General features: G+C 35.3%; 1 protein-coding gene across 2 annotated transcripts in view; it reads right to left on the bottom strand.

Moving 5' to 3' along the window:
• Positions 1 to 20,845, bottom strand: part of DYNC2H1 (dynein cytoplasmic 2 heavy chain 1) — a 367,349-nt gene that overhangs the window by 111,768 nt on the left and 234,736 nt on the right. For both annotated transcript variants that reach the window (XM_007191229.2, XM_057552950.1), the window contains exons 80-82: positions 18,166 to 18,241; positions 12,064 to 12,272; positions 9,059 to 9,163 (exon numbers count right to left, since the gene is read on the bottom strand). In XM_007191229.2, the coding sequence (XP_007191291.2) occupies positions 9,059 to 9,163; positions 12,064 to 12,272; positions 18,166 to 18,241 (390 nt within the window). The remainder of the gene's footprint in view (positions 1 to 9,058; positions 9,164 to 12,063; positions 12,273 to 18,165; positions 18,242 to 20,845) is intronic.

Here is a 20,845-nt window from a genome sequence, read left to right as displayed (position 1 = left end):
ACCCAATTTCATTCCTTTTTATGGCTGAATAATATTCCATTGTATATATGTACCACATCTTCTTAATCCATTTGTCTGTCGATGGGCATTTAGGTTGCTTCCATGTCTTGGCTATTGTAAATAGTGCTGCAATGAACACTGGGGTGCATGTGTCTTTCTGAATTATGGATTTGTCTGGGTATATGCCCAGTAGTAGGATTGCTGGGTCATATGGTAATTCTATTTTTAGTTTTTTTAAGGAACCTCCATACTGTTCTCCAGAGTGGCTGTATCAATTTACATTCTCACCAACAGTGCAAGACAGTTCCCTTTTGTCCACACCCTCTCCAGCATTTGTTGTTTGTAGATTTTCTGATTATGCACATTCTAACTGGTGTGAGGTGATACCTCATTGTAGTTTTGGTTTGTGTTTCTCTAATAATTAGTGATGTTGAGCAGGTTTTCAAGTGCTTCGTGGCCATCCGTATGTCTTCTTTGGAGAAATGTCTATTTAGATCTTCTGCCCATGTTTGGATTGGGTTGTTTGTTTTTTTAATATTGAGCTGCATGAGTTGTTTATATATTTTGGAGATTAATCCTCTGTATGTTGATTCGTTTGCAAATATTTTCTCCCATTCTGAAGATTGTCTTTTCATCTCGTTTGTAGTTTCCTTTGCTGTGCAAAAGCTTTTCAGTTTCATTAGGTCCCTTTGTTTATTTTTGTTTTTATTTCCATTACCCCAGGAGTTGGATCAAAAAAGATCTTGCTGTGATTTATGTCAAAGAGTGTTCTTCCTATGTTTTCCTCTAAGAGTTTTATCATGTCCAGTCTTACATTTTGGTCTTTATATCATTTTGAGTTTACTTTTGTGTATGGTGTTAGGGAGTCTTCTAATTTCATTCTTTTACATGTAGCTGTCCAGTTTTCCCAGCACCACTTATTGAAGAGACTGTCTTTTCTCCATTGTATATCCTTGCCTCCTTTGTCATAGATTAGTTAACCATAGGTGCCTGGGTTTATCTCTGGGCTTTCCATCCTGTTCCACTGATCTATATTTTTGTTTTTGTGCCAGAACCATATTGTCTTGATTACTGTAACTTTGTAGTATAGTCTGAAGTCACGAGTCTGATTCCTCCAGCTCCATTTTTTTCCCTCAAGACCACTTTGGCTATTCGGTGTCTTTTGTGTCTCCATACAAATTTTAAGACTTTTTGTTCTAGTTCTGTAAAAAATGCCATTGGTAATTTGATAGGGATTGCATTGAATCTGTAGATTGCTTTGGGTAGTATAGTCATTTTCACAATATTGATTCTTAAAATCCAAGAACATGGTATATCTCTCCATCTCTTTGTATCATCTTTGATTTCTGTCATCAGTGTCTTATAGTTTTCTGCATACAGGTCTTTTGTCTCCCTAGGTAGGTTTATTCCTAGGTATTTTATTCTTTTTGTTGCAGTGGTAAATGGGAGTGTTTCCTTAATTTCTCTTTCAGATTTTTCATCATTAGTGTACAGGAATGCAAGAGATTCCTGTGCATTAATTTTGTATCCTGCTACTTTACCAAATTCATTGATTAGCTCTAGTAGTTCTCTGGTAGCATCTTTAGGATTCTCTATGTATAGTATCATGTCATCCTCAAACAGTGACAGCTTTACTTCTTCTTTTCCAATTTGGATTTCTTTTATTTCTTTTTCTTCTCTGATTGCTGTGGCTAAAACTTCCAAAACAGTGTTGAATAATAGTGATGAGAGTGGGCAACCTTGTCTTGTTCCTGATCTTAGTGGAAATGGTTTGTTTTTCACGATTGAGAATGATGTTTGCTGTGGGTTTGTCGTATATGGCCTTTATTATGTTGAGGTAGGTTCCCTCTATGCGCACTTTCTGGAGAGTTTTTATCATAAATGGGTGTTGAATTTTGTCAAAAGCTTTTTCTGCATCTTTTGAGATGATCATTTGGTTTTTTTTTTTTTTTAATTTTATTTATTTATTTATTTTTGGCTGTGTTGGGTCTTCGTTTCTGTCCGAGGGCTTTCTCTAGTTGCGGCGAGCGGGGGCCACTCTTCATCGTGGTGCGCGGGCCTCTCACTATCGCGGCCTCTCTTGTTGCGGAGCACAGGCTCCAGACGCGCAGGCTCAGTAACTGTGGCTCACGGACCGAGTTGCTCCGCGGCATGTGGGATCTTCCCAGACCAGGGCTCGAACCTGTGTCCCCTGCATTGGCAGGCAGATTCTCAACCACTGCGCCACCAGGGAAGCCCGATCATTTGGTTTTTATTCTTCAATTTGTTAATATGGTGTATCACATTGATTGATTTGCATATATTGAAGAATCCTTGCATCCCTGGGATAAATCCCACTTAATCATGGTGTATGATCCTTTTAATGTGTTGTTGGATTCTGTTTGCTAATATTTTGTTGAGGATTTTTGCCTCTATATTCATCAGTGATACTGGTCTGTAATTTTCTTTTTTTGTAGTATCTTTGTCTGGTTTTGGTATCAGGGTGATGGTGGCCTCATAGAATGAGTTTGGGAGTGTTCCTTCCTCTGCAATATTTTGGAAGAGTTTGAGAAGGATGGATGTTAGCTCTTCTCTAAATGTTTGATAGAATTCAGCTGTGAAGCCACCTGGTCCTGGACTTTTGTTGGAAGATTTTTAATCACAGTTTCAATTTCATTACTTGTGATTGGTCTGTTCATATTTTCTTCCTGGTTCAGTCTTGGAAGGTCATACCTTTCTAAGAATTTGTCCATTTCTTCCAGGTTGTCCATTTTATTGGCATAGAGTTGCTTGTAGTAGTCTCTTAGGATGCTTTGTATTTCTGCGGTGTCTCTTGTCCTTTTTCATTTCTAATTTTATTGATTTGGGTCCTCTCCTTTTTCTTTTTTTTTTTTAAGTAACAATGATTTCATTGGGAAGTTGCTGAAGATATTTGACATGTCTTTTTCAGTAATTTCTGCAGTAAAGATGTCCACTTTTATTATTTATTATTTTTGCTGTGTTGGGTCTTCGTTTCCGTGCAAGGGCTTTCTCCAGTTGTGGCGAGCGGGGGCCACTCTTCATCGCGGTGCGCGGGCCTCTTACTGCCACGGCCTCTCCCATTGCGGAGCACAGGCTCCAGACGCGCAGGCTCAGTAGCCGTGGCTCACGGGCCCAGCCGCTCCACGGCATGTGGGATCCTCCCGGACCGGGGCGCAAACCCGTGTCCCCTGCATTGGCAGGCGGACTCCCAACCACTGCGCCACCAGGGAAGCCCCCTTCTTTTTCTTGACGAGTCTGGCTAATGGTATTTCAATTTATTTATCTTCTCAAAGAACCAGCTTTTAGTTTTATTGATCTTTTTGCTTTTGTTTTCTTTGTTTCTATTTCATTTATTTCTGCTCTGATCTCTATGATTTCCTTCCTTCTACTAACTTTGGGTTTTGTTTGTTCTTCTTTCTCTAGTTCCTTTAGGTGTAACGTTAGATTGTTTATTTGAGATGTTTGTTGTTTCTTGAGGTAGGATTGTATTGCTATAATCTTCCCTCTTAGAACTGCTTTTGCTGCATCCCATAGGTTTTGGATCATTGTGTTTTCATTGTCATTTGTCTCTAGGTATTTTTTCATTTCCTCTTTGATTTCTTCAGTGATCTCTTGGTTATTTAGTAATGTATTGTTTAGCCTCCGTGTTTTTGTGTTTTTTTACGTTTTATTCCCTGTGATTTCTAATCTCATAGCGTTGTGGTCAGAAAAGACGTTTGACATAATTTCAATTTTCTTAAATTTACTGAGGATTGATTTGTGACCCAAGATGTGATCTATCCTGGAGAATGTTCCGTGCGCACTTGAGAAGAAAGTGTAATCTGCTGTTTTTGGATGGAATGTCCTATAAATATCAATTAAATCTATCTGGTCTATTGTATCATTTAAAGCTTGTGTTTCCTTATTAATTTTCTGTTTGCATGATCTGTCCACTGGTATAAGTGAGATGTTAAAGTCCCCCACTATTATTGTGTTACTGTCAATTTCCTCTTTTATAGCTGTTAGCAGTTGCCTTATGTATTGAGGTACTCCTATGGTGGGTGCATATATATTTATAATTGTTATATCTTCTTCTTGGATTGATCCCTTGATCATTAGGTAATGTCCTTCCTTGTCTCTTGTAACATTCTTTATTCTAAAGTCTATTTTATCTGATATGAGTATTGCTACTCCAGCTTTCTTTTGATTTCCATTTGCAAGGAATATCTTATTCCATCTCCTCACTTTCAGTGTGTATGTGTCCCTAGGTCTGAAGTGGGTCTCTTGTAGACAGCATATAGATGAGTTTTGTTTTTGTATCCATTCAGCGAGCCTGTGTCTTTTGGTTGGAGCATTTGATCCATTCACGTTTAAGGTAATTATTGATATGTATGTTCCTATTACCATTTTCTTAATTGTATTGGGTTTATTTTTGTAAACAAAGAAATCCTTTTCTTCTCTTGTGTTTCCCACTTAGAGAAGTTCCTTTAGCATTTGTTGTAGAGCTGGTTTGGTGGTGCTGAATTCTCTTAGGTTTTGCTTGTCTGTAAAGCTTTTGATTTCTCCATCGAATCTGAATGAGATCCTTGCCAGGTAGAGTAATGTTGGTTGTAGGTTCTTCCCTTTCATCACTTTAAATATGCCATGCCACTCTCTTCTGGCTTGTAGAGTTTCTGTTGAGAAATCAGCTGTTAACCTTATAGGATTTCCCTTGGATGTTATTTGTCATTTTTCCCTTGCTGCTTTCAATAATTTTTCTTTGTCTTTAATTTTTGCCAATTTGATTACTATGTGTCTTGGCATGTTTCTCCTTGGGTTTATCCTGTATGGGACTGTCTGTGCTTCCTGGACTTGGGTGGCTATTTCCTTTCCGATGTTAGGGAAGTTTTTGACTATAATCTCTTCAAGTATTTTCTTGGGTCCTTTCTCTCTCTCCTCTCCTTCTGGGACCCCTATAATGCGAATGTTGTTGTATTTAATGTTGTCCCAGAGGTCTCTTAGGCTGTCTTCATTTCTTTTCATTCTTTTTTCTTTATTCTGTTCTGCAGCAGTGAATTCCACCATTCTGTCTTCCAGGTCACTTATCCGTTCTTCTGCTATTGATTCCTTCTACTGTATTTTTCATTTCAGTTATTGTATTGTTCATATCTGTTTGTTCATTCTTTAATTCTTCTAGGTCTTTGTTAAACATTTCTTGCATCTTCTCGATCTTTGCCTGCATACTTTTTCCGAGATCCTGGATCATCTTTACTATGATTATTCTGAAATCTTTATCTGGAAGGTTGCCTATCTCCACTTTATTTAGTTGTTTTTCTAGGGTTTTATCTTGTTCCTTCATCTGGTACATAGCCCTCTGCCTTTTCTTCTTGTCTATCTTTCTGTGAATGTGGTTTTTGTTCCACAGGCTGCAGGATTGTAGTTCTTCTTGCTTCTGCTGTCTGCCCTCTGGTGGGTGAGGCTATCTAACCAGATAAGGGGTTAACATCCAAAATATATAGAGTCAGTAAACTTAATCACAAAAAAATCCAATTAAAAAATGGGCAGAAGAACAAAAGAGACATTTCTCTGAAGAGTACGTAAAAATGGCCAATAGATATGTGAAAAGATGCTCAACATCAGTAATCATCAGAGAAATGCAAATGCAAACCACAATGAGGTATCACCTCATACCTGTCATAATGGCTATCATCAAAAGACAAAAAATAAGAAGTTTTGGCAAGGATGTCGAGAAAGGGGAACCTTCATGCACTGTTGGTGGGAGTGTGAATTGGTGCAGCCACTATGGAAAACAGTATGGAGTTTCCTCAAAAAATTAAAAATAGATGTATAATATGACCTAGAAATTCCACTTCTAGGTATATACCCAAAGAAAATGAAAACAGGATTTCAATAAGATATAAGCACTCCCATGATGATCGCTGCATTATTCCCAATAGCCGAGATATGAAAACAACCCAAGTGACCATTAATGAAGAATGGATAAAAAAGATGTAGAATATATACACTGTGGAATATTATTTAGCCACAAGAAAGGAGGATATCCTTCCATTTGTGACAACATAGATGGACCTTAAGCACATTATGCTATGTGAGATAAGTCAAAGAAAGTCAAGTATTGAATCTAAAAAGTTAAACATGTAAAAAACAGAGAGTAAAATGATGGTTACCTGGGGATGGGGGTGGCAGAGATAAGAGTGATTGTGTTTAAGGGTACAAACTTAAAACAAGCAGTAATAAGCCATAAAGATCTAATACACAGTATAATGAATATAAGCAATAATACTGTACTATAAATACATAATGTGATAAATATCACTACATCAGCAAACAAACAAACAAAGAAAAAGCTGACTCACAGCACCGAACATAAGTATCATTAACTCTGTAGTAAACACCACTTGTGGTATCCGCCTAGTATGGATGCACTCAATTAATTTTAAAATGCCAAATCATCAAATACCTGCTTCAACATCAGTTCTACATCCTTGAACTCGTATATGATCAATAATATTTTTTTTGAAATCTACTCAGTGTCATTCAGACTGCTTCGTATCTGAACATTCACTTTCAAAGAAGGCCAAGCATTCTAAGTGTGGCTCCAAATGTGACTTGGAGTGAAAAGCTCTAAATATAGAAATTTTATCAGTTTATATATAAATGTTTATAATTATGAAAAAGCAATGTTCCAGTAATTGATGTACTGTGAAAGCTGCTTAAGTATAAAAACTAAAAAAAAGAACTGTTAAACAGTTAAGTAAATTAACGGTAAAATAGACTGACAGTTAAAATATAAATATTAAGAGAGTATGTATCACCAGAAAACTTTAAGGAAGAACATGTTACCCTTTTTTCATCTAATAAATATTTATAAAAATTTAAATACTAAGGCAAGAAAAAATAGCAGAGATTAGATCATAGTAAAATAACTTTTAGAGAATTCTTTGGTATACTAACTAGAAAAAGTAAAAAGTAAAAATGAAGCCTGGGTTGTCTCAGGACTATCTGGGAAAATGAGATTGGAGTCTGTCTTCCTACAGTACTACTTTCCTAGAAACTACAGAGGTAAGATAAATGTAAAATGTTTGTCTGCCTAGTTTGCTATGAAACCCCTGATCCCTGGGATTCCACTTAGACTGATGAGCTTCATGTTAGCATAGCATGTAAGCCCTGTACCTATGTGACTAAAATGTAATAGAAGATTTGTGGGAAACTAAGACTATGACTTAGCTCCATGACGGTCCTCTCAGTCTGGGCTCTTATCAATGGCAGCCATACATGGCCCAGGAGCAAAAGAAGGTACACATATAGGTGGTTGGTGGGCCTCTCCATAAGATGAAGATGCTCAGTATTCTGTATTTCTTGTCTTATATCCTTCTCAGAAGTCTCTAAGGCCGTATCTATCCTAGGTTACTCTTTTCCCTTCATTAGACGTTTGATCCAAGCTGGGCTAAAGGAGATTCTTTCAGAAGCTGAATGATACTGACATTAGAAGTTGTGAAAGCCATGTTAATAACAGGACTTTCAAGACAGACTCCTGAATTTCTTTTGATAAGATTCCCACAGTAAATACTCTTCTTGAATTCTGTGAAATAACCTTTTATTCTTTTAATGACCTTTTAATTGTTTCAACCTTTTTTGCTTAAGCATTGTTGTAAAATTATACACAAACACATATACAACACAAACAAGTACACACAATGGTACATATGCAATTCTTATGTTATTGATGGGGTTATTGAAAAATAACTATCTCAGGTCAACAAAAAGCATGGAGGGAAAAGAATAGAGTGTAATCATATACGTTATGAAGCTAAGGGACACGTAGGAGTTTCATTCCTTTATGGGAGTATCTGACTTAACACTTTGCATGAGAAAGGGAAAAGGAATTAGAGAGCATCTTCAGCTAGCATAGACGAAGAGGTTGTTAAGATCTTATTTGTTCCAGAAAACACTTATACTTATTTACACATTATGCAAATGAGCATATATTTATATACTCAAACATCTTTTTTACAAAGATGTGAGAATGAACATTAAAATTCCACAATGAACAATTTAGTGAATAATAGGAGAGAAAAAATTTAGTGAATAATAAGAGAGAAAACATTACCAATTTTATAAATGTTGGCTAAAATAGCAAAAAGTACAAAACAGTACAGCTAAATAAGGTAATGTAATCTAGCTAGGATGCCTGTAAATTACCAAAAGTAAACTTTTAAGAGCAATAAGAATCTTCCATACATGGACCCACAACGAACCTTACGTAACAGTTCACAATTTGGTGCACGTACTTATTCGCAGTACATTTATGCCTGAGGAACAGTTGTAGCACATGGTGCAGAGGCCATGTCTTTACTCAGACAGACAATTTAAATACTGGTTCTGCCTTTTACTGGCTCTGTGATCTTGGGTAAATAACTTAACTCTCTCCATTTCAGTTTCCTCAGGTACTGAGAGGGAAATGTAATAGATCTTACCTCATAGAGTTTATAAAGACTAAAGTTTCTGAGTATAAGGTATTTAAAACACTTTCAGGCACACAGTTAAAGGTCAATAAATGTTAGCTCTTAATTATTTGGTCTCAATAGAAGCTAGAATATACAGGGTTCAAGGCTAATGTTTTTCTGTCTCAATAATTAAAAAATCCATATTTCTCTCAATGTTCTACAACATTCAGTCATGAGTAATATCATATGAAATATTAATTATTTATCTTTTATGCAAATTATATCTCTATATCTGATATTTGTTATGAAAATATCAAATGTAGTGACATATTCAATTGCATAAATTAAATTTAAAGTCCCCTTAATAAGACAAATCACAGGAGTAAAACCAATATATTTTGGATAAAATTGATAGTGTTCAGTGTTATTTTACTAATTTTAACAAATGTATTAAGATAGAATTATTTGGCTCATTTAAAATTTATTTAAGGTAAGACTGGAATCTATTGTATTAAATAAAATTAAAGAATTAAATAAAAGCATGTGGATCTGTAGTATTAAATAAAATGTAATGTTTCTTTTAGGCTCAGTAGCAACATTTTTTCTAAAACATAGATCTTTTTTTAGGTTACCTGAGAACTGATCATACGCTGAGATGAACGAGCAATATTGGCAGGCAGACCAAAGAAACTAGGTTTGTCATCCTCTGGAAGTTTTTCAATGACGGCACGATAGTCCTTAAACACAAAAAATTAAAAAACAGTTTTTCAATAAAGATTAAACTTACAACCACTGAAATCAGAAAGAACCAGAATATCGTGAAGTATTAAATGATTAATTATTCATGTTACATTGTCTAAGTAAATCTCACTTTCAGTCTGTATAGCATTAACTCAGTTATCTAATGGAAATATTCTTTGTCATTACTTCTTCATACTTAAATTATTTGATACTATACTTTCTTATCCTATACTTCTCACATTCAGAGGGGAATTGATTAAAACAAACATATTTGAGTAACTATGCCTACTATGTGTAGTTATTTTTCCTGAAACCTACCAAAGACTAATCTGCAGAGTGTAGCTCTGTTTATAATGAGATAAATATTCCAACAATCTTTTTTTTTAAACTTATAGAACTCCCAGAAACCTATACTCACACAGTCTGATATATACAAGAACTGCTTTGTAAATTGCTTTATTATAAAGCAATTCCACAGTTAGTCTTCGCTGGTGAGGTGTGATGAAATGTATTGCAAATCCTGTCATTTCATTCCAAGAATTACTGTAAACACTGCAAAGGCTTGATTTGCCAAGCACTCATCTGAACAGTTTTCAATTCAGATGCTAGATGGGAAACTAAGTGTAGATCAAGAGGATTTATTCAGTTTGGCTGAAAGATGGGAATTGTTTGCTTTCATGAGGAGACGAGTTATTTTAAGGCAGGTATTGTAAATATATGCATCTAAACTGTTCTTGCTGAAATAGGAGAAACTGTTTTTGGTGAAGGAGACCCATCTTCTGCCCCCACCCCCATCATCCTTTCTCATCCTTCGCAGCTGCCTCTGCAGTATTTCCAAGACACAGGTCCTGGGCTTCCTGGAGTTTAACTACAGGAGGTATGTCAAAGTTTGGAAAGACGTGCTGTTCTTTGAAATTTTTCCTCTCCTATATGTCAGTAAACTTTCTTAAGGTTTTCAATCACAATGTAGATATGCATAAATATATATATATGTATATGTGAGTGTATGCTTGTATATATCCATGCATATGTGTGTGTGTGTGTGTTTCTCATCTCCTGGGAAACTTCTGGCTCCTCCTTCTATCTAACTCAATTAAATAGAAAGCTAAATATTGACTCTTGTAAATCATCTTATAATTTTTTTTATTTTTCTATTTTTTTATTTTTCTTCTTTTTTAGATGGAAAAAAATCTCCCATCTAAAAAAAAATCTCCCATTCCAGATCTTCATGTGCCTCACGGCATGCAGGATCTTAGTATCCCAACCAGGGATCAAACCCATGCCCCTTGCAGTGGAAGCACAGAGTTCCAACCACTGGACCACCAGGGAATTCCTATAATCATCTTATAATTTTAAAGCTATTATTCTTTGTATTTATATACTTTATTCATTTTTAAATGTCTGTGGAATTTTCTCATCTAGTCTGGCTAGAGTCTTCTCTCTACCTAGGACTATACACTGATATGTTTCCTAAATAGTAGACTACTACATATCCAAACTGATTTATCCTCATTTGGACACAAAAGAATATATACCAAATGATACCCTTTACATGAAGTACAAACACAGGTAAAACTAACACAGGCTGTTAGAAGTTAAGCTAATGTATCCTTTGTTGGGGAGGTAGTAACTAGAAGGGAACTTGAGGAGGACTTCTGGGGAGCTGAAAATGTTCTGTTTCTTGATCACAGTGCTGGTGGCACTCATGTGTTCAATGTATAAAAATGAACCGCATTGTACATTTATGATGTACACTTTTCTGTATATATTTTATTTTTCAATTTAAGCTTCAAACAATAGAGATGAAAGACTTCTCACGGTACGCTATCTGAAATAAATATATAATAAATAACTATGTGATATTTCTGTTTGCTCATTCACTCTAAGATTCTCCCAATAAAAAGTAAACTCCACAGTGCATCAAGAGATCCACAAAGTCTGGAACAGCGTTATTACTGAGCAAATGTTCAATGTGTATTATTGAAAGAATGAGTAAGTGAATGAAAGATACTGAAAAACAAAATCGATGGAATACTTAATAACAAAATAGATAAGATATTCAATAGAGTAATATCTTTAATACTGGTTTTTAAGCTTTGTTTTCTGACTTATATCACTAAAACAAAGGAATTTTCTTGAAAAATATTTGAATAAGAGAAAAAGGCACAATACTGATAGAACTATATAATTGAATATATATATTTTGTAATTCATGAATAAATGTATAATTTTAATACTCTATGTAATGAAAATGTTATTTGGGCATTCACACAAATACAAATTTGTGGCAAAATAAACTAGAATTGAAATCTTTGGGCTACATTTTGTACTATTTTCTGGAAAAGATTATTGCATTCTAGGAGGCTTTTATATGATGACTCAAAGCAAAAAGCTACAGCTGGATAAAATAAATACACATAAACAAAAATGTTGCTATGAAAGCTAGATAAAGTGAATCTCTCTTGTATATTTATAACTTCTTTAAATTTATAAGCCAGAGTATGAAGATAGATATTTGTTAAATAATATTTGCTTTCTTTCAAATTTAATGTATCAGAGTACTCTCATAACTATGAAGAAGTAGCATATTCTCCCATTCCAGATCTTCACGGCAGCCCTACAATGTAAAAATTTTCCTTGGCCACCCCCTTCACGATTTACCTATTTACTATATCTTATTATCATCAATCAGTGATCATTAAGTATCCAAAAGTAATAAGACACCTAACTAGAGTTTAGAGAATCAGGCTGCATATTGGCATAATAAAAAAAAAATTCCATATTTGTGAATGATAATTGCTTATACATTTGAAACGAAACAACATATATTTAACAATATAAGAAATTATTCAAGTTTGTATCTGGTAGTAAATTGAAAATAATTAATTTTACATACCAAAATGCTGCAGGATTTTGGTAGATATATGGAGTATGGAAAAATGCTTTTCTTGTTCCTTTGGTTTAATACATCAATTATTGAAGAATTAAAAAACTGTTTCAGGTATGACTGAAGAACTCTAAGGTCAAAATAGTTATCTATACGTCCTCCATAAATAGCATTTTCAAGCAAACCATGTACAAATTCCCATTGTACATCTTTGGTACCTATAATTAAAAAAAAAAAATTATTCGTTTCATTTCTAAGATATTAGAAATTTTCTAAAACAAATTCTAAAATATTAAACAAATTCCTGGCTCCAGTTATATTTGTAGGATATAACAATACATATTTAATTCATTTAAATCATTCCTTAAAATGCTTAATGTAATGCTCATTAATATTAATAATATTAATACTATAATCACAGAGGACCTGTTACAGGAAGGGAGCTACCACCATAGATAACTATAATATGAACTAGGTATGGTGGACAGGAAGGAACCTGGCAAAGTCTGTTTGTTAAAATTCCTCCCTGTGTCCCATTGTCTCTGCATAGCCCAGCAATTTGTTTATCAAACATCTGCTTTTTCGCATCTCCATGTTAACTGCCTTCCTCCCTTCTGAAGTCTAAAACCACTACCCCAAACACCCTCTTTTGTCTTTAGTTGAAGATAGTATTTAAGGTGAGGGTTTCAGCCATTTTGGCAAGTTACTTAGTCTTCCTGGGTCTCTCCTATATATACATGTTATTAATTTTTGTTTGATCTTCTCCTGTTAATCTGTTTCATGTCAGTGTAAATTCTTAGACCAGCCAGAAGAACCCAGAAGGGTAGAAGAAAATTTCTTCCTCCCCAACAGCAGTAAATGAAGGAAACACAATTTTAATCTACCTAGTTAACATCACTGCTAGCATTACTAGTTTAGACTATTTCAGTACTATAAAATTCAATGAACCATTCCCCTTTTTTACATTTAATTCTCCATATGTGGAGGTCCCTTAATAGCAGGAAATCTTGTAATCATAAGATTACATTTAGACATCTACCATGAGATTCAGTATCATTTTGAAGCATCTTCCTCTTACAACAATTCACTGGTGTGATGTATGTAAAAAACATATGATGCTATTAATTAATTCCATCTCAAGCTTGAAACACAATGATAAACAAATCATTCAAACTCTCTGTGCTTTGGTTTCCTCATCTTAAAAGAGCATTAATAATATTTGCCTCAAAGTGATATTATAAAAATCAAATAAATGTTCAAAAGCCTTTTGGAAAATTACCAAGTTTCTAAGCAAGCTAAAGTACTAGTATATATCCTCCAAAAAAATTATGTTTCAAAATAAACATTAAAAAAACAACTCATGGAAATCAGAAAACTGATTGGCCTTAGCACAAAATGGGAAAATGTTGGGTCATACGTTAAAAGGAGTGGGGGAGATGCTTCCAGAATGTTGGTAATACACGATTTATTGACTTTGGGCTAGTTACAAAGGTTCAATTTATGAAAATCTATTGAATTATACCTTTATGTATACTTTTCTGATGTATAATTCAAAGAATTTTTAAATAAACAAAAAATTCATTTGGAATACTATTAGGCATTAACTAACTATGGGGAACATAAATTAATATCCTATCTACTTCTACATATATACCCAACAGAAATATATTCAAGTAGTCACCCAAAGATATAGCGCAATCATCCCAAACTACTCACATGTCCATCAAGAAAAAACTTGAAAACTACCCACCAAGAGAAGACATACAATCACAGAATGGCAAACTATATAGCACTGTGAATAAATGGACAACAATGACATGTAACCATATGGATGAATCTCTCAAACATAATGTTAACTGAAAGAATACAAAGACTAAAGAATACATGATGTATGATTCCAGTTTTATAAAAACAGGCAAAGCTAATCTATATAGTTAGGTGCCTGGTCTTTACCACAGGAGTGGGAGTGGGCGAACTTGGAGAATGGTAGTAACTGGAAGGCAGCACTAGAGTAAAATCTAAGGTATTGGTAATGTTCTGTTTCTTGATTAAGGTGCTGGCTACATGAGAGTGTTCAGTTTGTGGAAATTTCACTGGGCTGTAATCTTATGATATAAGTACTTTTTGTACACATATCATACTTCATTTAAAAGTTTTAAAAATCTCATAAACATGTAAATTAAAATGGGACTCAAACATATCTCAACATAATAAAGGCCATAGATGACAAGCCCACAGCCAGCATCATTCTCAATGGTGAAAAGCTGAAAGCATTTCCTCTAAGATCAGGAACAAGACAAGGATGCCCACTCATGCCACTTTTATCCAAAATAGTTTTGGAAGTCCTAGACACAGAAATCAGAGAAGAAAAGGAAATAAAAGGAATTCAAATTGGAAAGGAAGAAGTAAAAGTGTCACTGTTTGCAGATTACATCCTATACATAGAAAATCCAAAGCTCATCATTGAATCTGGTAAAGTTGCAGGATACAAAATTAATATACAGAAATCTGTTGCATTTCTATACACTAACAACAAAATGTGAGAAAGAGAAATTAAGAAAATAATCCCATGGACCATCACATCAAAAAGAATAAAATACCTAGGAATAGACCTACCCAAGGAGGTAAAAGACCTGTACTCTGAAGATGTTGATGAAAGAAACTGAAGACAACACAAACAGATGGAAAGACACATGGTGTTCTTGTTTTATAAGACTCAATATTGTTAAAATGACAATACTACCTACCCAAGGCAATCTACAGATTCAACGCAATCCCTACCAAATTACCAATGGCATTTTTCATAGAACTGGAACAAAAAATTTTACAATCTGTATGGAAACACAAAAGACCCCGAATAGCCAAATCTATCTTGAGAAAGAAGAATGAAACTGGAGGAATCAGCTGACTTCAAGCTATACTACAAAGCTACAGGAATCAAAACAGTATGGTACTAGCACAAAAACAGACACATAGATCAACAGAACAGGATAGAAAGCCCAGAAATAAACCCATGCACTTAGGGTCAATTCATCTACAATGAAGGAGGCAAGAATATACAATGGAGAAAAGACAGTCTCTTCAATAAGTGGTGCTACATGTAAAAAGCTGGACAGCTACATGTAAAAGAATGAAATTAGAACATTCTCTAACACCATATACAAAAATAAACTCAAAATGGATTAAAGACCTAAATGTAAGACTGGATACTATTTTTTTTTGATGTGGGCCATTTTTAAAGTCTTTACTGAATTTGTTACAATATTGCTTCTGTTCTATGTCTTGGTTTCTTGGCTGCAAGGCACATGGGATCCAAGTTCTCCAACCAGGGATCAAACCTGCATTGGAAGGTGAAGTCCCAACCACTGGACCGCCAGGGAAGTCCCTAAGACTGGATACTATTGATGTAAAACTCCTACAGGAAAACACAGGCAGGACACTCTTTGACATAAATCATAGCAATATTTTTTGGATCTGTCTCCTAAGGCAAAAGAAATAAAAATAAAAGTAAACAAATGGGACCTAATTAAACTTAAAAGCTTTTGTACAACAAAGAAAACCATTAACAAAACAAAAAGACAACCTTTGGAATGGAAGAAAATATTGGCAAATGATGAACTGACAAGGGATTAATTTCCAAAATATACAAACAGCTCATACAGCTCAATATAAGAAAACAAACAAACAAGCCAACCAAAAAAAATGGGCAGAAGACCTAAATAGACACTTCTCCACAGAAGTTATACAGACTGCCAACAGGCACATGAAAAGATGCTCAACATTGCTGATTATTAGGAAAATGCAAGTGAAAACTACAATGAGGTCAGAATAACCATCATCAGAAAGTCTACAAACAATGAATGCTAAAGAGGCTGTGGAGAAAAGGGAACCCTCCTACACTGTTGGTGAGAATGTAAATTAGGGCTGTCACTATTGAGAACAGTATGAAGTTCCTTAAAAAACTAAAACCAGCATTACCATATGATCCTGTGATCCCACTCCTGGGCATATATCCAGAAAAGATAAAAACTCTCATTAAAAAAGATACATGCACTCCAATGTTCATAGCAGCACTATTTACAAGAGCCAAGATATGGAAGCAACCCAAATGTCCATCAACAGATGAATGGATAAAGCAGATGTGCTACAGATACATATACAATGGAATATTACTCAGCCATAAAAAAAGAATAATGCCATTTGCTGCAACATGGATGGACTTAGAAATAATCATACTAAGTCAGACAGAAAAAGAAAATTATCATATGATATCACTTATATGTGGAATCTAAAAAAATGATACCAATGAACTTATTTACAAAACAAGAAATAGATTCACAGACATAGAAAACAAACTTATGGTTACCAAAGAGGAAGTGGGGGGGGGGATAAATTTGGAATTTGGGATTAACAGATACACACTACTATATATAAAATAGATAAACAATAAGGGCCTACTATATAGCACAGGGAACTATATTCAATATCTTGTTACAACCTACATGGGAAAAGCAACTGAAAAAAATAGATATATAATAGATATATATATATATATGTACAACGGAATCACTTTGCTTTGCACATGAAACATTGTAAGTCAACTATACTTCAATAAAAAAATTAAAATAAAACTACAAAAAAAATGGGATTTGTCCACACGCTAGACATCTATCCTTATCCTTTTGTGGAAACCAAGTTACAGAATAAATGATGATGCAGTTAATTCAACCAACTATAACAGTGCCTACTACCATGGGCTAGGCCCTGCTACAGATGTTAAGGACATACAGAGTAAACAAAATAGTCAAAGACCTTGCTTAATGTAGATTACACTCTAGTTGGAAAAGATGAACAACATTTTTAAAAATGAATGAATAAACAAGAAATTACAAGGTAGCACTAATGTATTAAAACAATTAAACAGAACATGGGGATAGAGAACAATTAGAAAATTAGATTTGGTGATAATAAAAAACTTTTCTGAAGAGGATACCTCTAAGCTGAGATGTGAATGATAAGAGAAGAAAATCATATAAAGGTTTGGGAGAGGAGCATTTCAGACAGAAGGAAGAGCACCTACCAAAACCTTCAGGTAGGAACAAGCCTGGTTTGTTCAAGGAACAGAAAGAAGATAAATGTGGCTGTAGGTTTTGAAAGTGAATTATATGCTTTACTTTACTTTTCTAAAAAATAAATTTGTTTACTCTGTGGAGAATTTTTGAAAGACTCTATTTCTTGGACTACCAAGGATTGATGAAGTTGAAGGATGAGAACAGAATTTTGATGTGATTTGGACATGGAGGGGACAGAAACTGCCAAAGCATTGGATGTTTGAGGATAAGAAAAAGAGGAGAATCAAGGGTGATTCATAGACTTTGAACCTGAACAACTACATGAATGGTGGTGCCATTTACTGAAATGGGGCCGACTCAGGGAAGAGTAGTTTGGCAAGGCTGCAGGATGGTGGGGGAGACAAGAATCTAGAGTTATTTGGAAAAGTTTTAAGTTTGAGAGCCCTATCAACGTACTCTCTTCTCTAATCTATCATTGCTCTAAACTCTAGTGTTCGCTTGAGTTGGCCCTGAGCAATAACCGTCAGGGATTGGACCATTCCTGTCTTCAGGAGGCAGAGAGCTAGATGGCCTCAAGGGATCAGATTATATGGTTTTGTTGGTTGCCCTGTTTTAGTCTATTATTTGTACCTTGATTGCTGATTTCTACTTAATCACACAATTGTGATTCTACAGATTCTTGGTCTACCATATACTTGAATTTTAACAGTTTCCTTGAAAGAGATATGAATAATTTAGTTGAAGCCTGAAACTTGTGAAGGCCGTGAAGTAAAGACAAGGTCATTCTAGGTTTCTGCTTCCTGAAAGCTACAGATCAACCAGAAATCTAATGGATTATATCAAAACCAATGACCACAACAGATAATATATGAACTTGTACAAGCATGGAATTCAGAACATTAAGTACAAAACAAAAAGCAAAAAGCAAATTTTATAATAGGAAGTCAAGTCACTCTTGAAAAAAACCCTATTTTTAATAAGAGCTCAAAAAATTTTTTCATTGACATCAGAGGTCAAAGTTTTCATCATTAGAACTTACCATCAAAGAGTCTGTCAATAATGCTGTAACCAGCCCGAAGATCTGACAAAGAAAACTCATAAAACTTGGTCCAACCCTATCAAAACAAATTTTTTTAAAAATTAAAGAACTACAAGCAGTGTTAAAAAATATATATGCATATATCATTGCCCTTACAATCTTAAAAAGAATGTTCAATACAGACTAAAAGAAAAAAAGGCAACTATTGAGAATTTTTAATAAAAACAATAAAACAATATGTCTAAAGTAAGAATAATTTTAAAAAATAAATTTATTGATCTCTACAGCATGCAAAGGACTTTATAATGTCATACATGTTTTTATCACTTAAGTATGTGGCAGAAGAGTCATATATAGAAAGAACAAATTGGCGTAGTAAATCATTGAGTCTACATAGTGTGTATATATTGAGAGATTTCCTATAATTTGGTCCTTCAGAATTGTGGATATTCTCTACAAACATGAAAACAGAAATATTACAAAAATTATTTAAAGGTCTAAAGGCATATAGTATTATTTTCTGTACATTTGACCCACAAAGCATTCATATTGTAACTAAATAAAATTATAAACCTACAGCTAATAGCTACCATGCTTGTATAAAAAGAACATTCAAAGACATTTATATGTGATAGACAATAATATGAAATAATTAAAAATAATTTCTACAGGGCTTTCATCAACTATGACTAGTAATTAGTTTTATGCAATAAAATAAGTTCAAACTAAAATCTATTTAGACTTGAATAATATTCAGAAATATTGATACAAATTTAATTTATTCATTCATCATTCAAAAAGATTTATTAAGTGCACATTATATGTCAGGCTCTGGGAATAAAAGAATGAGCAAAAACATATATAATCCCTGTTTCCATGTAGCTTTCAGTCAAATGTCAGGGGAGGGGTGGATATAATCAATTACTCAAACACACATACAATTACAAACTGTAATATGTTTAAGGAAAAGAAACATACTTGGTATATATAAGAAAGAGCTCTGACCTAATGTAAAAAATAAGGGAAAGTCACCCTGGTGGGGAAGGGGTAAGAAATGACAGAAAAACAAAAGTAGATAGATAGTTAGGACAATGAAATGAAAGAATTTTTGTATTGGACTGTAATGGAGGATGAAGATACCAAAAAGAGAGGTATTAAGAATGACTTCTAAGCTCATAGCTTATTCAAATTGATGTTGGCATCATTCACTCACAGGTGGAACACTGAAAGAATACAAGGTTTGGAAAGGGATAACATGAAATCAATGAATAAAGTGTTCAACAAAAACTCACTGAGTGTCTGCTATATACTTGGCACTGTTTTTGTCAATGAAAATATAGCAGTAAACAAAAGAGACAAAAATCTGTGCCTTTGAGAAGCTAATGTTCTAGTACTTGGATCTAGAATATGTGCATCTTCAGTCATTTTTGAGACATCTACCTAGATAGGTCAAATAAATAGTTGGATATATAAACCTACATCTTAGAGAGTTGGTCTGAGTTGGATATAAAAATTTGCCTTCTATCTAGCATTTAGATAGTTATTTTTTTAAATAATATTATATATATTGTGAAAACGAAAAAGATTTCAGTTAATTATACCTAAGTTAAACTATACCTAAGAATTAAAAATCTGTAAGGGAGACACAGACCTTCAAGATGGCAGAGGAGTAAGATGTGGAGATCACCTTCCTCCCCACAAATACATCAAAAATACATCTACATGTGAAACAACTCCTACGGAACACCTACTGAATGCTGGCAGAAGACCTCAGACTTCCCAAAAGGCAAGAAACTCCCCACGTACCTGGGTAGGGCAAAAGAAAAAAGAAAAAAAGAGACAAAGGAATAGGGATGGGACCTGCACCTCTGGGAGGGAGCTGTGAAGGAGGAAAAGTTTCCACACCCTAGGGAGCCCCTTCCCTGGCGGAGATGGGGGGTGGGCAGGGGAGACGCTTTGGAGCCACGGAGGAGAGCACAGCAACAGGGGTGCAGAGGGCAAAGCGGAGAGATTCCTGCATAGAGTATTGGTGCCAACCAGCACTCACCAGCCTGAGGTGTTTGTCTGCTAACCTGCCAGGGCATGTGGGGGCTGGGAGCTGAGGCTTGTGCTTCAGAGGTCAGACCCCAGGGAGAGGACTGGGGTTGGCTGCATGAACACAGCCTGAAGGGGACTAGTGTGCCACAGCTATCTGGGAGGGTGTCCGGGAAAAAGTCTGGACCTGCCAGAGAGGCAAGAGACCATTGTTTTGGGGTGTGCAAGGAGAGGGGCTTCCTGCTCCGAGTGCCCACAGATGGCAGAGCACCGCCTAAGTGAGCCCCAGAGACGGGCATGAGCCGCGGCTATCATCTCAAACCACAGAGGTGAGCAAGGACCGCTACTGCTGCCGCCGCTGCCACCAAACATCCTGTGTGCAAGCGCAGGACACTACCCACATACCCCTGGAAGCCTGTGCATCATGCCACTGCCAGGGTCCCATTATCCAGGGCCAACTTCCCTGGGAGAACACATGATGTGCCTCAGGCCGTTACAACGTCACACAGGCCTCTACTGCTGCAGACACACCCCACATTGCAACTGAAACTACCATACCCCTCCCTCTCCCCAGTCTGAGTGAGCAAGAGAGCCCTAATCAGCCGCTGTTTTAACCCCCTCTTGTCTGGGCAGGGAACAGATGCCT

This window comes from Balaenoptera acutorostrata, chromosome 9 (genome assembly GCF_949987535.1).
Source record: "Balaenoptera acutorostrata chromosome 9, mBalAcu1.1, whole genome shotgun sequence".
Lineage (NCBI taxonomy): Eukaryota > Metazoa > Chordata > Mammalia > Artiodactyla > Balaenopteridae > Balaenoptera > Balaenoptera acutorostrata.
This window is presented reverse-complemented; position numbering and strand designations above follow the sequence as displayed.